Source organism: Dromaius novaehollandiae, chromosome 2 (assembly GCF_036370855.1).
Source record: "Dromaius novaehollandiae isolate bDroNov1 chromosome 2, bDroNov1.hap1, whole genome shotgun sequence".
NCBI lineage: Eukaryota > Metazoa > Chordata > Aves > Casuariiformes > Dromaiidae > Dromaius > Dromaius novaehollandiae.
Genome location: NC_088099.1, coordinates 22,995,531 through 23,014,545, shown reverse-complemented (window position 1 = coordinate 23,014,545; position 19,015 = coordinate 22,995,531). Strand labels below are relative to the sequence as shown.

The 19,015-nt window shown below is 38.1% G+C and overlaps 1 protein-coding gene across 1 annotated transcript in view; it reads left to right on the top strand.

Moving 5' to 3' along the window:
* The first annotated feature begins 1,592 nt into the window (after positions 1-1,592).
* LOC112982352 (macrophage mannose receptor 1-like) overlaps positions 1,593-19,015 on the top strand; it is a 38,168-nt gene continuing 20,745 nt past the window's right edge. Inside the window, 14 exon segments of the mRNA XM_064505971.1 lie at positions 1,593-1,742; positions 3,614-4,015; positions 5,010-5,183; positions 6,712-6,870; positions 7,770-7,883; positions 8,392-8,526; positions 9,113-9,295; positions 11,038-11,195; positions 11,892-11,989; positions 12,760-12,908; positions 15,468-15,536; positions 15,539-15,666; positions 17,036-17,163; positions 18,099-18,186. Of these exon segments, the coding sequence (XP_064362041.1) occupies positions 3,934-4,015; positions 5,010-5,183; positions 6,712-6,870; positions 7,770-7,883; positions 8,392-8,526; positions 9,113-9,295; positions 11,038-11,195; positions 11,892-11,989; positions 12,760-12,908; positions 15,468-15,536; positions 15,539-15,666; positions 17,036-17,163; positions 18,099-18,186 (1,665 nt within the window). The 5' untranslated portion in view covers positions 1,593-1,742; positions 3,614-3,933.

Below are 19,015 nucleotides of genomic sequence, written 5' to 3'. Positions count from 1 at the left end.
GAAATACGTGTTTCTTCTCCAAGAACCAATGCTTGTTTTACTGCCAGACTGTGGCTGGCTCTGATGTGGTTCGAGGAGGACGGCGAAACAAAAGGACCGTTCCCTTCTGACATTTTAATGTTGTGCAATGTCTAAGCAAGAAGAAAGTGGACTCCGTTTTGGTATCTTGTTGTACTGGCTCCAGAAAAAAAACAAGATTTTTAAAACTCCTGACACAATAAATGGCAACGTATCTTACACATAAATACACTACAAGCCAATATGGAAATGCTGTTGGTCTGAGAAATGCCTCAGGCTTAGTTCAGGCTGAAGAAAACTTTTGCTCTTTTCAGGTGAGATGTTTGGCAGCTGATTAACAGGTCTCAGCAAAAAGATGGTCTAGAAATGTCTATTCTAGAAAAAGTTGTTGACTTTATAGTCTTTGTTAGCATATTCTGTCACCATCTGAAAAGAAAATTGCACTCATTTTGCCCTTAACTTCCTAACATCTGTACCTAGCAGTTCCTTGTAATTTCTCATTTCACAATTCAATTTCTCCTTTTTATTTTAATCTTGTAAACATTCTTGGGGAGCTAATTCTCTTTTTGCCTCCTCTTTCTGCTGAGCAGCCAAGTAGGAACAAATCCTGTACTATTGAAACGCTGTCATCTTGGCAGTAAACAGGAGGTGATGCCAAACGTCCTTGCTATCACATTTTCACTATAGGTTTTGAGCAAATCTGTTACTGTGCTTCGAATAATATTTTCACACCACAGATTCGTTATTCCATTTAACAGTTTTTCTAAACAACAGAAAATATTTATATGGTAAAAATATGCTGTAATAAAGTCAGGCCTTTGTGCAGTTATAGGGACAGTCTATAGCAGTCTGGAGTTAACTGCTGTTTCTGTTGGATTTCCACCTATATGTTTACAAATATACCAATTTGTGAATGCTTGCTCTGTAATCTGGGTGAGAGGAGACACGCGGCTTTTCGCGAAATTGTGGCTGGCACTTGGGACCACTGTCTGACAAGATTTACCTGCTCCACAAGATAAATGGTACTGATTTTAAAACCAGCCATTTTCCAGGTAGCTTTGGGTGTTAGTCTTCTAGTTGCATTTATACGGAAATGAAGGTCAGTATGGCAATGGGAAGCTCATTTAGGAGGAAGGGAATATTTATAGTGTCCTGCAGAGTGAATTCCACTGAAATCCAGCTCCTCTGAAATTCACTCTTCTCTCATCTCACGCATGAAAACATGAGACTGACACGTTTTCCTGATGATGTTGTCTCACTGCATAATTAAGGTGTAAGATTTGAAAGCTGAGGCTGAGTTTCTATCTTTGATGTTCCGCTGCTGGTTTGATTCCATGGGTTCCCCTGATGCTTCAAGGGTGAAAGCAGCCAAGTACTGAAATATAACCTTCTGTGCCACCTGCCTTTCTCAGGCAGCACAGTCTGCCCTCAGTTAAAAGTCATTCACTTCCAGAGGCAAAATTTGTGGTGTGTGGTCCTGTTATTTCAAAATATGACATGTGACAGAATATTTCCTTATTTAGCACTCAGAGCTTTCTATCCAACCATCCAGTGTTTGAAACTGAGGAGGACCAGTCACCGTCCTCTCTTCTGAGGGTCTTTATTGACAGCAACTCTCACCGCCTGCTTTTGGCAAAAGGAAGCAAAGAATGAAGCATTTACGACGACACCCGCCAGGCTCTTGCTTGTCCTTTCTCTCGTTCATGGTGCTTTGCAGCTGGCGGGTAAGTGCCTCCTGCTTCTCTCCTGTAAAGCTGTGTGTGAAAGTACCTATATGTCTCATGACATTTGACATGGCTTTATGATTCTGTGGCGATGTCTGACTATTTACTACTAGTTGGGGAGATAGAAATGGGGAATCTCCTAAAGGAAGGGAACAGGCAAGAGCGGGATCTAGCAGAAGAGATAAATGGGTTAGAGAAGGAAGCAAAGACTGAATTCTCAATGAATTTATTCATATAGATTTGTAGTGGCATTATTATTTCAGAAACCCCAGAAGATCAAAACTAACAAAATCATAAGATATATTTAAATTTATTTTTTTATTTTTTACTTCTGTATTCTGATTTTTGAGCTGTTGGTGTCTAGGTTATGGTTAGCAAAACCAAGCAGGAAAATCTCAGGGCCTGTAAAATACAGAATTATTTGAAGGACGTTCAGATGTTCACAGATGATGGATGTGCAATCCAGAGAGACTCAGTGCTTACAAAAAGGATTACATGTATTTTCATTCTGTTCATATTGTTTTGAACAGATGCTGAATTCATTGGCGCTGATCAGGTGGATGAAGTAAACTTTGTGTGATATAAAGTTGGATTAAGTATGGAAAAGTTATTGTAGAATTGCACTGACAATATTATTGCTAGCTCTTTAGCTGCACTTCTTCTGTAGATGTTAAATAGATAGCCTTCGAAGATCTGTATGTATAAGGGTAAATCCTTTCAGCTTTGTAATGATTGAGTAGAACTGTTTATTATGGATTTTCTCATAGTTTCTGGGCTTTTTTAGCTGCTCATGGTATCACTGCAGGGACAGAACAGTTAATTTCAGAGAACTGTGTATTACCGATTAAATTGATTTCAACTTTTTTCAGGCTTTCTATGAAATTTCTTGGGTTTTTTTTCCCTACATTTGTATTATATATGACATCCAGTGCTGACATCCATAAAAATGTGTTGGGGACCAAAATGGGTTAGGAATCCCGCAAGCTTTGGAGGGAAATAGAAAAGCTTTGGAGGGAAATAGAACAAGGTGGGTCACAAAGAATACTATAAAGCAGCAGAGCAGATTCGCATGCATGGCTTACTTCTGCCATTGATTAACTTTTAGGACTGAAATTAGCTTAGCTGCTTCTACTTTATACTGCAGTCAACTTTGCAAACCTAATCAAAGAAACTAAGTGGAGTTCTAGGGATTCCATTGCTGTTACAGGTGGACCCTAATTTCTAACTTCCACAGGCCTTTCTAAGTGATGGTCAAATGCCACTGTTATCCAGTCCTTGCTTCTTTCTCAGACCCTGCATTTTGCTTGTCAGTGTCATGCCTAGTTTTACATCACTATGGTTCACAATGAGCCTAGGGTACCCTCTATGAGGTCCAGCATTCTTTGCCCAGATTCATATACTGAAAAGGAAGGGAAATCTGGATTTTGGAGAAGGAGGGCAAATGGCTTAGCAGAGACAACTGCGACCCATCAGGAGACCTGTGAGATCTTGCAAGGCAAGAAAACTTTGCAGAGTTCAGAGGTCTACAAAGTCATGCATCTGAGGACACATGGGAAATGAGGTAATGGTGATAACAGTGGGGTTCACATGACTAATATAAATCAATCCGGCAAGCTGTGCTTAGCTCTGCTGATGCTGCTGGCTGCCACTAATCCACAGTATGGTGACACGTAATAAAGGACATACCCTATTGCCTACCTGATAGTTTTTTAATTGATAAAATTGAAATTGTTCTTGACTCTATTCAGAAACATCACATTTGTATCTGACTCCTATTCATTTATGTAAAAGGAAAGTAGAATCATGTCTCTTATATCAACTATACATATATTATGTATCAACAATATATTTTGCATTATCTTGTTCCACAGACATTGAAATATTTCTAATTTACAATAAAGCAAACAAGCTCTGCCTTCAGGCTTCTATTGCACGGTCAGTTAGAACTGCTACTTGCCATCAAGACAACGAATCACAAAAATTTAGGTGGGTCACCAATCATCAACTTATGAGTGTGAAACTGAACCTATGCTTGGGTGTGCTTTCAAGGGAGGATCAGGCTGTGATCACCTTGTATCCGTGCAACCAGACAAGTGAGCTCCAGTGATGGGACTGCAGAAATGAAAGCCTTCTTGCAATCCAAGGAGAAGATTTATTTTTTAGTCCGGGCAATGGAGAACGTGATAATGTTATGCTAAAGAAGGGGTTGAGCGCAAAGAATAATTGGAAAATCTATGGAACTACGGATGTTTTATGTTCCCGTGGATATGAAGGTACAATTATGAAAATTGATTCTTTTATCCTTTGCACTACTTTTCTGTGAGGGTTAGAGTGTTTTGAGTCTTTGAATATTCTAATTCTTTCAGTGACCACCAGAGTTTCAAAAATCAGGATGCTGAGGGAGTTAGCCTTGAATTTGCTTTCATATTCATGGCTGTCATAAGTACTCTCTAAAGTAACTATTGCTTACTATACTATGTCAGGACACTGTTAATAGTATAAATAACGAGAACGATTGTATACAGCAACATAGGGACAAAATTACATCCTCAAGTAAAAGGGACAATGTGGGTGAGCTGGGAGAGGACTGGATGTAACACTGTAGGTGGAGAAAGTGCGGCTTTTCTAATTCCGCAGTTGAGGATGACCACAGCATAATTATTATTACTGGTGCAGCGTTCCTTTGTGATTAGCTGGAGTCTGATTGTTTTGAAAGGCTTTCTCACATCCAAAACAAATGTTCTGAAAACTATCCTTTAGGATATTTGCAGTATTAATCCTTCAGCCTTGCCTGTGGAAGCTGCTCCACTGTGTGTGAAATACTTAAATGGTCACTGCAATAAAGATATAGAGAAGGGTTGTCCAACCTGATGTTTACTTTTTTCAACAAGCAGGACATCTAAATATTAGTTCCTCCTATTGCGCATTTTACATAAATTATAAAATTGTTTTAAATAATAGTATCTTAAAGCAGAGCTGTGAGCCTTTATTAACAGTTTCTGAAAGCATCTCGGTTAGAACAAAAATCTGGTTGTAGACCTCAGCTATGAAATATTACTTTACATCATAATATCACTGCTCTACAAAATACTTCAGCAACTTTAGTTTGAAAAGCCGTTGAAATGAGTTTTGCTAGGGTAATGAGAGAGGTAACGTGAAAGGCACTTCGAAGTGCAATTCACTCATTAGCACAGATTTCACATTTTTCACAGTTTACATGAATTTACTATTATTTTCCTTACTGTCTTTATCATTTTCTCTTCTTAGAGACCTTTACATTGCTAGGAAATGCTTTTGGGGCACCTTGTGTATTCCCTTTCATGTACAATAAGCAGTGGTACTCTGAGTGCACAGACGCTGGCAGGTCAGATGGCTGGCTCTGGTGTGGAACAACTGCAGACTATGACACAGACCAGCGATATGGATTTTGCCCATTAAAGGGTAAGTTCCCTCAATGTGTTATTGGCAAACCAGCACTAACAGACTGTCAGTATCATGAAAATGAGGCATCATTTATAAGATGCAATTTTGTCATCTGATGTATGGCCACATCCTGCAGTGTTCTACACAAGGCAGTAGCGCAACATGTTGCAGAAAAATGTGGAGAAAAGTGTGTTTAGAGTAAAATAGCATGCAATTCCCCCTAATTGTGGTGGCGTTGCTGAGCAGCACAGTAATTCTGAGTTGTTTGCTATTTCCCAAAGAGGATGTGTGCTATTACCATTGCACAACCGTTTTCTGAGATACTCCCTTTGGGATGTATGTAGGCACAAAAATGAGTGCTATAGGAAGCTTAAGGATGAGGTTAACATTTCAGACTGCATGAATCCCATGCACTTTTTTTTTTTTTTTTTTTTTTTTTTGCTTAAAATGGAATGTGTCCTTTTATCCATCCTGTTTAGCCCTCCTGACATAGTTTGGAAAGCAGCCTTTCCACCCTTTCAGACAACTGCCTCCCACTCCTGGCATTTCTGTACTTCAAACACTTTCTGGAAATTGTCTTCCTTTTCTGTAGTCACTTCACTTTCCATGTTCCTTGATGGCCTTATTCGTTTGCTTTCAAGGTGTTGAAGACTCTTCCTGACATTTCTCAGTTCTCCCCTATCTTCCTTCTCATTGCTCTAGTTCAACATTATATCTTTTATTATTGAAATGCCTCGTTACTCCAGTTGATTCATAATGTGTTTTTGGCATGATTCAAATCCATAGTCAAAGGCTTTCCAGGTTCTTACAAAGATACCTAGAACACTGAGCCTAAATAGCATGTGAAATAGGATCAATTAACAATTTTCAAAGCTCCTGAAAGCCAGTCCCAGCTCTCAGCTCTTCTTTCAATTCAGGTTCATACTGGCTTTTATGAATAATCAAATACGTGATTCACTTTTGTATCATGTTTTATTGAAAGCATATAGATCTACAGCAGATCAAAGGAAAAAAAAAGATAATCTGAAGGAGTGAAATGTGACCTAGTAACATTGCAGTGCCAAGACTGAAGCTGCATGACAGACACATTCAGAAACACTTTGCAGGGAGGCTTTATCTAAGAACTGTTTGATGCTAAATTCCATTCTAGAGCTGATTCTCACAGCCCTCAGTGGGAACTGTTGTCCAGAAAGAGGAGATGTTGTGCATGTTTTCATAGATTCCACCTAGGATTTCTGCTGAAGCACTCCATTCAACATATTTTTCTATGCAATCACTTGCCTTGCAGAGCTGTAGTAATTCCTGTATTATGTATCTTCATATCATCACTCAACAGAAAGCAATATTTGCCACATATGCGTGTGAATTTACAGGCTTTAACTTTATACTTTCCCATCCTGCTCATAACATTTGCAGTTCAGTTCAGCTGTTCTGGAAAGAACAGTGCAGTGACATTTACTGAGGATGTCATGTATAATGAGAACCTGTAAGTCATTTTTCTCTGACCTAGTTACTGTTATCACAAAAATAATTATTTTCCCCACAGATGAAGATACCACTTGGACTACAGGTCTTTTAACAAATGTCCGCTATCAGATAAACTTGGAATCAGCTCTCACATGGCATCAAGCAAGGAAAAGCTGTCAGCAACAAAATGCAGAATTACTAAGTATCGCTGACATTCATGAACAAATATACCTTAAAGGTGAGGAAGTAAGCCAAACCCTGACAAACATCCAGGATCTTTTCAGTGTATCATTACAGCTAGGATTAGCTGATATGGTTTCAGCTAAAGTCTATGTGCCTAAATATGAAGAAACAAAATCTATTAGATGTTGCAAATTCCTATCAAAGTCATTGACAAGTTTAAACAAAAATTCAGTGAAAATACTGCAACATTTCTAAGTGTAACATTCTAGCTTTGTATTTAGAAACATTATTTTATTTTGAAGTTCAGTAGCTTTCTTAAAGAAAAAAATATTTTCTGAAAATTAAGTGAAAATTTCACTATTGGTTAAAAACAGCCTTTAAAACAAATTGAAAATAAGAGAAAGGAGATATTTTGTGACAAAAGAAAGATACATTTTCTGTCAAATGCAACTTGGCATCTTATTTTTTCAGTTATTTGATGAACTGAAAAATACCAGCTATTCTTAGATTCCTAAATTATGCCTCTATCTATCCATGTATTTTTGGAGGAATAGCTGGTCTCTTGTCATTTTAATGACAAATTTGACTTCTAAGAGCTTTAGTATGAGCATTTACGCTTATGCTCTGCAGATATTTCCACTAGAATAATTTCAGTGCTGCTAAAGAATTTAGGCTATCCTACAGTATTACTTCCATCCTGAATTTGCTCTGTGATATCTCACGTGTGTTCATTTTGCAATAGATGACATGAAGACTAAGGGATTTTTTTCTGTGGGTGTTCTACATTAATCAAAGCTTTGGCATATATTAATTTATCAACTCTCTCAGCGTCTAAAGTTATTTGTAGTATTTTATTTAAGAAGAATTACAACAAGCTTCCTAGAGACATTATTAGTGACTATGGCCTATAAAAAAGTGATTCATAGAATAACTTACTTTCTTTTGGTTACTCAGCGTTAATGGAAAGTACAGATTCTGCACTGTGGATTGGACTTAACAGACTAGATTTGAGGAGTGGATGGGAATGGATTGGAGGCAGTCCTTTCCGATATTTAAACTGGGCTCCAGGTAGCTATGACTTTCTTTGATTCTCTATTTCTGAAGACAAAGTATACATACCTCAAATACAGGTTTAAATTCTATTGTCAGATTATCTGGATATGAGTGAAAGTAGGACTTTAGTATTAAGCCACCAAAACAATATCTATTTTAGCTATTCTTGGAAGCTATATTAATATAAACCAGAAATTCTCTGTACTGCAAAAATATTTTATCTCTGAAAGCAAAATTACCCTTCACATAGATATACTGTCTTCTATTTCTGGCCTATAGTAACATAAGCAATATTAAAAGTCAGAAGAATGAATGTGTTACATGTCCCCTTAAATGATACTGTATTTACATGCAGATATTCCCACTACTGGAGGTGTCATTTCTTGCAGAAGCTGGGAAAGGCATGGCCTTTGGGGTTGTCGGTTCAGCCAGGAATTTCCCCTGTCCGTTTTAGAGCTTAGAGCGCTACTTGGTGTTTAGGAAAGTTCACTGTTTTTTTGTACCTTTTGTACCTTTCCCAAAGGAAGTCCCTCTCCAGAACCTGGAAAGATTTGTGCAGTTTTGAATCCTGAAACAAGCGCTAAATGGCAAAACTGGGAATGTGATCAGAAACTTGGCTACATTTGTAAAAGAAGAAACTTCACCTTGGTTCCCTCAGGTATGTTCATATATGCTGGTAATTAAAAATAGAACCTGTTATCTGAATTGTATGGCATTCCAGTTGACAAAGATGAGAAAGATAACTTCATTAGAACTAAAAACTATTTTCAGCCAGGATTTTCAAAGAGCACATGCACCTCTTTTTGTTTATCTGATTTGCTTTTTACAACTATTGCACCCTTTGTAGACTGGATCTCCAGTCACATAACACACAGAATGAAACAGGTAAAAGGAAAAGAACTGAAAACATGTCCTGTCTGTCAGTGTTCCTGATAGCCAAGACTCTCCTTTGCAGCGCTAAGCATAAAAAGGGAGAACAAACTAGAAAATTATTCTCAGAAGACAGAAGGAAGTAAAAATAACAAAAAGTAAAGGAAGAAAGATTGACATATTGCAAAGATAAGGTCCTTTTAAGTGATGTTTCCCTACCTGTGGATCTAGTTCTAAATAGGCCTGGGTGTTTCTTGCTCTATCAATATACTTTTTTAGTTTAAGAAGTCTTAAGAATTCTTAATTTTCTAAATTTAAGAAATTTCCTTTGGATTGCATTTGAACTCCTCTGAAACACTGACATGTATTTCTAGGTGACTTTGGGCCTATTAGTTGCCCAGATGGATGGGTACCATATGTAGATCACTGTTACAAGATCTTCAGGGAGACCAAAACATGGAAAGACGCTTCGACCTCCTGTCAAAAGGAAGAGAGTCACCTGGCCAGTATCCGTAACCTCGAAGAGCACAGCTTCATAGTATCTCGGCTTGGGTACAGTGAGTATTTCCAGGGGGCCTTCTGCCTACATGTCCACATGCATGAAGTACCAGTTAACTAGTAGAATTTGGATAAATTTAGATATAACAGTTTTATGAATATGAAAGATTGCAGCCAAACAAACACAAGGAGCCACAGGTCCGGCAGTGTTAGGGTGGTGCAGCACTTTTTGTTTCAAAGCTGATGCCTCCTCATGGGCTGCAACTTGCAGTTGTCAGCTCTACAGCCTTGCCATGTGCTTTGCCTTGTATGAGTGCAGGAGAATGTCAGTCATCCTGGTAAGAAACTTTCTCAGCAAAAGGATTTTGAAATATTGCCTCTGCTTTGAAAGAGCACTTTTTATGGAAAATAACACAGCTGGACTGCTTTCTGTGCACATGGGGAACTTACCGTGTCGCTTTAAATCATTCCCTGTGTCTTCTCTGTCACCCAGCACCCAGATCAGCAAGTTCATGGGTCTCTGAAAAAGTGATGGAAGAAACCTATTAAAGAAAAGTTTAGCTCTTCACACTGGTAAATCGCCAAATGGATACAATCTGCAAAGCTAGCCAAGGTGATTTCCAGGCAGCTGGTTGTGAAATTGCTTGGGCTTTCTGAAAAGCCATACTCAGGTCACTGGATCTAAACTGTCACCTTGATCTGGCTGTATCCTTCCTAATATCTAATAAATGTTAGGAGTCTGCAGACATGTTGCTGCTTTTTGGCCCGGTTAACTGTTATGCTTTTTTTATGGTTAGATGTAGTAAAAGCCCTAATTAATTATAAAAAAGTGAAAGATGGTCAAGACAGAAAAAATTTCTTTCTTTAGCAAGGGTAATTTATCTGATTAGTGTCCAGCCATCCTCACAAGGAGTTCCCACCAGGAGATATTTTTTGTTTCTCATAATTTTTGGTCTGGTCTCCTGTCCTAGCTGAGAGACTGCTGAGGAAATTGTGAACATCCTTCCATTTTTTTTATTTCTTATCTATCTATCTGTCTATCTATCTACTATATATCTCTTTCTGTCTGTCTGTCTTTCTGTCTTTTTCTGCCTTTCTGTTTGCCTGTTTTGTCTTGTTGTTTATCTGTCTGTCTGTCTTTTTTATTTCAGTCGATTTCTTTTCACCGGAGGATGTTATGAACCAGAGCATCATACCATGATTGGGTCTGGAAGGGACCTCAGTGTTCATCTAGTCCAGTCCCTGCTCAAAGCAGGGCCAGCTTCAAAGTTAGATCAAGTTGATGAAGGCCTTCTGCCACTGAGTTTTGGATAATACTGGAATTTCTGTTTTAACTTTTTACGTACAGAAATGGTCTAGGGCTTGAGAGGTGGGCTTAGGGTGTTTCTTAGCTTTTCTCATTTTGCTGAAAGAAATTTAAAACATTCATGTCCCAGGTTGGATAAAACAGTAGTTTAAAATCTGACCACAGAACCTAAAAAATTACCCTTCACACATTTCTGTCATATCACCATTGTGTATTAGCATTAGGCTGGTAATTTTCCCACTGCTGTGAGGAAGAGAAGCAAAATTTTTTGATTCAGTGCAAGGACTTTACTACAGCCTAAGTTTCCTATGCATACTGTCTTTATTCTAATATGTATGTGGAAATTTTATCTTATAAAAGAATCATGTAGCCCACTAAATAAGTCTATGTTCATAAATTTCTGAACGGGAGTATAGGTTCTAGAGCTTGAGGTTGCTGGGAAAAAGATTTAATGACATAAGGGATCTCGTCTAGTTCTATATTTCCATGTTTTAGAGCCAACAGATAAGCTGTGGATTGGACTGAATGATCATAAGGTTCAAATGTATTTTGAATGGAGTGACGGTACTCCTGTGACGTACACCAAATGGCAGCTGGGAGAGCCATCCAGCACAAACAACAGGCCAGAAGACTGTGTACTTATCAAGGGGCAGGTAAAATTATTCAATATATGTTTGACTTTAATGTTGAAATTAACTTCTTAAGAAATAAAAATTAAAAAAGGCCCCACTATTTCAGCAACTAGTTAGGGCCTGAAACAGGGACATGAAGACACAGAAGGAGACTCAAATATCAGCTTTCTTATTTAAAAAAAAAAATGCATTACTGCATTACTGGTGAAATTTTCTCTTTAAGTTCAGCTAAAAGTTACCACTGAACCTCCTGGGACTATGAAGAAGGTCTCTGAATGTACTTCGGGTATAAACTCCTAATTTAACAACCATTTTTTTCTGGTCGCAATGGTGGCACATGGGGATCCCTGCTACCTATTTTGCCCCTGCTCGTTGACACTCCTGCTCTGCCCCTTCACTGCATGGCACGACTGGTGGTGTGATGGGCCTGTAAAACCCATCCGGGACCAGCGCCAGCTGTAAAGGAGCCTGGAAACTCTGCACCCTCATCCCCTCTCAACAGTCCTAGGAATAGCTGTACTACCATAAGCCACCCTGTCATTTCACTGAATGTGAGGAGATGTATTTTTATTATCAACTAGGGGGACTGTATAAGGGAAAAAAATTCTGTTTCCAAAGTTGAAGGAGAGAGAAAATGAACAATTTTCTTACAACTATCCCTCTTATCTCATAGCTATTTCTTTCTTTTTCCTGCCACATAGGATGGCTATTGGGCAGACTATGCCTGTGAGAAAAAAGCTGGTTATATTTGTAAAAGAAAACCTGTATCACAAACAGCTGGAGGAAAGGAAAGCACTGATGAAGGTTGCAAAAAAGTAAGTATTCAAGAGTGGAATATTAATTTTCCAGATCAAATAGAGACTTTTTTCTGAGAATCATCTAGAATTATTTGGAGGTCAAGTCATTAAATTTTATCACCAAATTTCTCCTTCTCTCAGTTATTTAAAGCTTTACTGAGACATTTACAGAAACTGCATAGAAGGAATCTGTAATTTTACTGCAAAGACTTGCTAATTCATGAATATTCAGGATGGTTGTACTTCATTCATTTCTAAATTGTATAGCTCACTTTTAACACATGGTATCACAATTATTTAAAACTCATGTGGAGATCTTACAGTCATGTTACAGGGCTGAAGAAGATATGGGTCCTACTGCTATTTTGTTGGACATGTACAAGCAAAATTTTTAGAGGCAAACAAAACTTGTGAAGGGGAAGAAGGTTACTTAGCCACAGTTGAAAGTAGGTATGACTATGAATTTTCCTTGGCTTTTAAATAGGTAAAGGTTGAATGTTCTAAAATCCTCTTGAATTACTTCTACATTCTAACACAATGTCAAATAGCAAACTATCTAAATTGCAGATAAATTGAACAAAAAAGTCTCATTTTTGTTTGGTGATTTGTATAGAGTCAGAATTCCATTGCAAGGTCCTCTCCCCCAGTCTGAAACAAAAACATGAAAAAAACCTCCGTCATCCATTCTGCCACGGCAAAGAAGAAAGGGATTCATCATCAGATTAGATAAATACAATTTGGATAAATGATTTTGTTTTCACTTATGTTTATTATAACACTTTTTACAGATACGAACAAGCCTATTTGACTAGTCTTGTTGGGCTGAGGCCCGAGAAATATTTCTGGCTTGGTCTGTCTGATGTGGAGGACCAAGGCACTTTCAGGTGGGCCAATGGTGAAGCCATCTCATTCACACACTGGGATGCAGCAATGCCTGGTAAGTACCAGGACAGTGTGGGGTAGGTGCTCTGAGCTTGCTGTCCTTATTTGGTTTGCATAAATGAGGTTCTCTGAATTTCATTCTTTAGCCTTTCAACTTATTTTTTTCAGGAACTGACAGTTCTCAGAACTCATCTTGGAATTTCAAAGGGACAATTTGAATTTCAGTTTTATATTAGGACTTCAATATACTCACCCCATCAGATTAACCTTTTGGCTTGTCTTCACAAAGAGAATCATAATAAGAATATGAGCAATAAAACTTTACTAAACACTTCAAGAGAAGAAAGTCTGCCAGGGAGTCTGCAGTACTAGTAGATAACCAGAGTGCAAAGGGCACACTTGGTGATCAGTCTGTAACAGTGAAAAAAAAATAATTTTTTGCAACTGTGTTGACTGAGGAAGGAACTGGGCTTTTTGTCCTGGAAACCTTCTTTGCAGAGGTCTGATCAGAGAGTTTGTTTCAAGCTGAAATACCAGGAGAACAGATTGTGGAAAAAGAGGAGCTGAAGACCAACAAGTTGCCAGGACTAAGCAAAGCCTTAAAGGCAACCAAGAGCTATAAAGGTTTCATTAAACAAACTATTAGCCTTAATGTGTAACTAACTACCTGCTGAAAACTGTGTTGATAGCTAAGAGCTGAAAGAAGGCAGATTTGGTGCCAGCATTTAATTTGGTGCCATCCGGGGAGATGTGGGGAAATACAGACTAATAAGTCATGGCTAGACTGGTTGAAACTGTAAAAAAGAATAGATAAAGAGGATATATTGGGGATCATATATAAAATTGCTTTTGTAAGGGGAGATCATGCCCATAAATCTCTTGGAGCTCCCTGCAGGAACCAACAAGCATATGGATAAGTGAAATCTAGTTAGTGTTGTCTATCTTAATTACCAAAAGCCTTTCAGCAAGTTCCATCAGCTTTAAAGAAACTAATCTGCTTTGACACAAGAAAGCTCTTTACATGAATATAAAATTTGGTTAAAGATAGGGAATGCAAGTTAGGAATTAATGGCTAGTTTATATGGGAGGAGAGCGCTCACCATTAGAGTCTCACAATGATCTGGGCCAAAAGCCATGCTGTTCAACGTATTTACAGTCTGGAAAAGGCTGTGAACAGTGAGGTGACAAAAATTTGCCAATGATACTAAATTATTTCTGGTAGTGAAGATGTGTCTGTGAGAAATTGCAGGAGGATCTTGGGAGAATGATTGGCTGAGAATGATCAGTAAGTGGCAGGTGAAATTTGGTGCAGATAAAATGTTGCTCATAGGAACAAACCATCTTGAACTAACATATAGTGATGGGCTCATAGCTGATCATTTCATTTCAGGAGTGAATTCTTGGCACTAGGGTAGACAGTTCCATGTAATGGAATTGGGTGAATGCTCAACAGGAGTTAAAAGGTAAATCAAATGTTAAAATAATTAGGAAATGAAGAAAGAACATAACTGTGCCATTGGATAAGCATGTCTGTGTGTGTGACTGCATCTTATGTAGGGTATGCAGCTCTAGTTCCCTCTGAAAGAATAAACAAGAACTGAAGAGATTCAGAGAAGAAGAAAAAGAGTTATCAAATGTATGGTACAGCTCCTACAAAAGGAAAGGTTAAGTACGCTAAGATTTTTTGATCTGGAAAAGAGACAACAGTTTTAGGTGAGAGAGGTCTGCAAAATCATGAACAGCGTGGAAAAGATAAGTATGAGCTGATTGTTCACAATCTCATTGTGCATAAGGAACGCAGGTGACTGAGTTAACGTAGCAAGATTCACAATATATAAAAGCAGATTTCACACATCTTCATACAACATGTAGTTAAACTATGGAGTTCCTTGCTGTAGACTAGTGTGTGTATTTAAAGTTTACACACATTCAGGGAAAGAATGGACTAGCTCAAAGAAGAGAAACCTACCCAGGGTTCTTAAACACTTAGAAACCAGTTCCAGTCAGGGGGCTGCTGAACTATGAATGGTTGAAGACTAGGAAATACTCTGAAGTGTATGAGAGTTAATGAGCATATCATCTGAAAATCTGTTTCGTATGTGGGTAGAATTTCCTGTTCATTCTCCTGGAGAAATTCATATTTATTCAAATTCTTTAGTGTTTTCTTGTTAAAGCTAACATCACAGGATGTGCTTTATCATATCTGTATTGGTATTTGTATACGTGCTTCACATATGCACTGAAGGTTTGATTTTGATTTATATGAAAGCACTAGTCGCTGAGGAAATGTTGCCTGAAGTGGTATAAAGTAGACAATGTAACTGGGAATGAAGTTTTCACTTGTAAACAGAGGTTTTCACTATAACAAAATAAGACCTACTTTATATCAATAAAATTTGTTATGAAGGAAACCAAAAATTAAAGAGACGGATCCCAAACAGCTTGTGACCTCCTCAGATGGAAACCAGTAATCTTCAGCTGTGTGAAAAACATCTAAAATATAATTCTACAACTGAAGTGTCATTGTACTGCAAGAAGGGAATGGGCACTGTCCAAAGTTTTTAAGTAATTTAGACTCTATAAAATACCCAGCCTGCTTTTTTTTCTTATAAAGGAAGGCAGGCAGGATGTGTTGCCATGAGAACTGGACCTGCAGCTGGATTATGGGATGTTCTTGACTGTGAGACAAAGCAAAATTTATCTGTAAACAGTGGGCAAAGGGTGCAACAGCCCCACCTATTCCAACTACAGCTCTGGCCCCCACGTGCCCTGAAGGCTGGATATCAAACACCCGCAGTAGTTCCTGCTTTAAAGTAAGTATATAAACAGGAGGAAGAAAGGCTTTGTGCAGCTTCATTTAAAATAAAAAAAGAGAGAAAAAGGAAGAGACTTGCTCATTTTGCAATATCTGAGATTGAAATATAGTAAAAAAAAGATAGAAAAGAAAAGAAAAACTTGCCAGGAATTATCCATGAGAGGGGAGAAACTAAAGAAGATGATATTGAAAGGACTTGACACAACAGATGGGAGAAGGAGTTAAGAAGTTTGTGTGAGGGGGTAAAACAAATTGCAGCAGAAAAATGGAAAAAAAGAAGAATATAAATATGCGGTCCCTGGAATGATGTAAGGAAAAGAGGGGGAAAAAAAAAAAACCCCAAAGATGAAACAACACAGTATTCTCAAAAAGAGTGATGTCAAAATGTCACATTAAATAGTAGAAGCATTAAAGCTTGGCCATTAGCATGGCTTTTTATATCAGGTGTGATCACTAAGTTGCGCAAAGATCCCATATTTAGCTGAGGTGCTGCGTGAAAGTTCAGGGAATGAGGTAGAGGAACAGTGAAATCTGCCCACAAGCAGGACAAAGCCTAAGGCTGGACCTTTCTGACATTCCCACAGAATAATGGATAACACCTCAAATTAAAGGTTGATTAAACCAATAATTATGAAGCACATTTATTACAGAGTTTCAGATGCAGAGTTACAGATAACTTGTACTCGAAGTACACTCAGTTATGAAGGCATGTGAAAGGACTTCGACCCAGAAGTACGGGTAGTGTGCAAAGATAGATTTGGGATTATGCAGAATAAAAAGGTGCTAAATAAATGTCAGATGTCAATATTTTTAATCACTTTATTTGCATTAAGGACTCCTTGTGTTTTTATTATGTTATTTTTTTCATTTCTTTTAAACTCACCTGGAACAATATTTATCTGGGCTTTGTTTTTCCCACATCATCTTTTTATTTCTTTCCAGCGTCTCTGTTAAATTACCAAACTGCTAAGACAATCCATTGCAAATGTGAGGAGAGACAGATGAACTGCCATGAGGTTCTGCCATTCTTTTGCCTGTATCTACAGACTCCTCTCATGACATCTTGTCTCTCACCCGTAACCATTGTCCTTCCCCTCCCTTTGGAAGGCATCCTGGGTTCTCCTGCAGATAGGACAAGTTAAAGTTGTATTCCTGTATAGCAATTCCTCTGCTTTGTCAGCCCTATGGTAACTAACTAGACCATTCTGTAAGTGTAAAAATTTTATAAGCAGTTAATGATAATCCATGTTATTTCTCCTATGGGCTATTACTTGGATTTTATGAAACCTCATTTATATATAAGAGAGATTATGTTTCTTTATTTCATTAAAGCATGTAGAATATATTTTGAAGTATCTTCTTGTTAGTGTTTTCACAGAGAAAATATTGAAAAGAAGTCATGGTTTGAAGCTCAACATTTTTGTAGAAAAATAGGAGGGGATTTGGCTACCATTAATAGTCATGAGGAGATACAGTTAGTAAAAAAAGCAATACGGTGAGTAGCTGTTCTATGTTTATCTTAGCAGATTTAAGAGATACTTAATATGAAGTATTATAAATGCTCTTAGACGATTTCTGAAACATATGGATTCCTTAAAGGCAGAAATACTTTGTGTTACTTTGAAATTTTATCTAATGATGAATATTTTTAACTGTTTCATGAAAAAAGGGTTGATTATATCCAGGAGCTTCATATACCAGTGTCATGATTAATCAATATCATTTAGGAAGACGTGAAATTGTGGCAGCGGTTTTTCTAGTAGGATAGAAAATACAGCCAATGTATTTACTTTTGACTCACCTTTAAGTAGTCAACGCTTGAACCATTTTCCAAAGCAAGTGCCTCCCTTAATTTAGAGGCACTAAAAAAATAGAAGGCATCTCCTTTCCGAGGAGAACAGCACGTGACCAGTGCGCAGTCAGCAACGGCACAATGTCAGTCGTTCTTACAGCTCCTTAATGGCGTTGATTATCTTATACAGTCTTGCTTCCTTAGCCCTTGTCCAAAGTAACAATTACTAACACATTTTTAAAGACATCTGTTACATTTCTAAGTTAGTACAATAGTCTTTCCATAGTTCATGATCCAGAGCCAATGCTTTGCAGTTGGGTGCACTGCCGATTACATGTGTTGCATCCGCGCGTTCAAACCAGGGATCCTAGCAGGTCTGAGCATTTGCAAAGCCCAGTGAGAGCTGCCAGACTACATCAAACAGGCAGGTGAGGTGGGTAAGAGGGAGAGAAGCATTAGATATTTCTATGAAGAACTTTTATCTGCACAGGCTTCACCCAAAGCTAACTCAAGTCAAATGGGATAATTACTACAACCTCACTGTGCTTTAGAATGTGCTCTACCACATTTAATGATATATTTCCAGATGTTGTTTGCATTGATGTTTACACACTGCTCTGTCTTGTAATTTGTGTTAGTGGCACTCGCTGTAGCTTTGGAAAGATTTGGCTTGGTATGTTTTCCTTGAACCCAGATGAAGGATTTGCCTGGAGTGATGGTTCTCCAGTGAGTATTTTAATTTTTTAATCAAGTTTTTTCAAGATGTTTCAGGGCTTGTAGATGTGCTTTTTGATTTCTTTTACTGTTCTCCTCTTCAAAGAGAACACTAATCCTGCAAGCATTTACATGGCTGTTAACCTTTACTATCATGAGTAAAACGACATCAATACATTTGAACACATGGAAATCATCTGCAGCTCACCATCACTTAGTTTGGATCTGTATCTGTAGCTTTTTGCACACCACTCCAGTATATTTTCTTTTCCAAGAACATAATATGAGCACATAACAATATAAAACTTGGTAATATCAGATCTTGTATCCTGTCTTTGACAGTGGCCAGAAGCATCTTAAGAAGTAAGCATACACTGAGCATATAAGATACTTCCCCAGTATGCGCCTGTGCCCCCCCCCCCCCCCCCCCAGTAACTGGTGGCTCAGAGTCTTCCAGAGCTCTGATCCTTACACTTAATATATTTTTTCTATGAAGGTCATGTCCTGAACCCATGTAAATATCCACAGATGTGTGAAATGTTCCTGCAGGTTATTACCCTGCATTTACTCCCATGCACATTTCCTATTTCTTAAGCCATGCAAGGCCCTTCCCTTATCCTGTAGTACATTAGTTTCCTTAAAACTTTCGGGGGAGAGGTCTTCTCTTTTTGAAAATCCTAGTACACTATATCAGATAGATCTCCCTTCTCACATGCATGTTAGTTCCGTCAGAGGTAACTCCATTAGATTTATAAGACATATCTCCCTTCTCACATGCATGTTAGTTCCGTCAGAGGTAACTCCATTAGATTTATAAGACATGACTTCCCTCGCAAAAGCT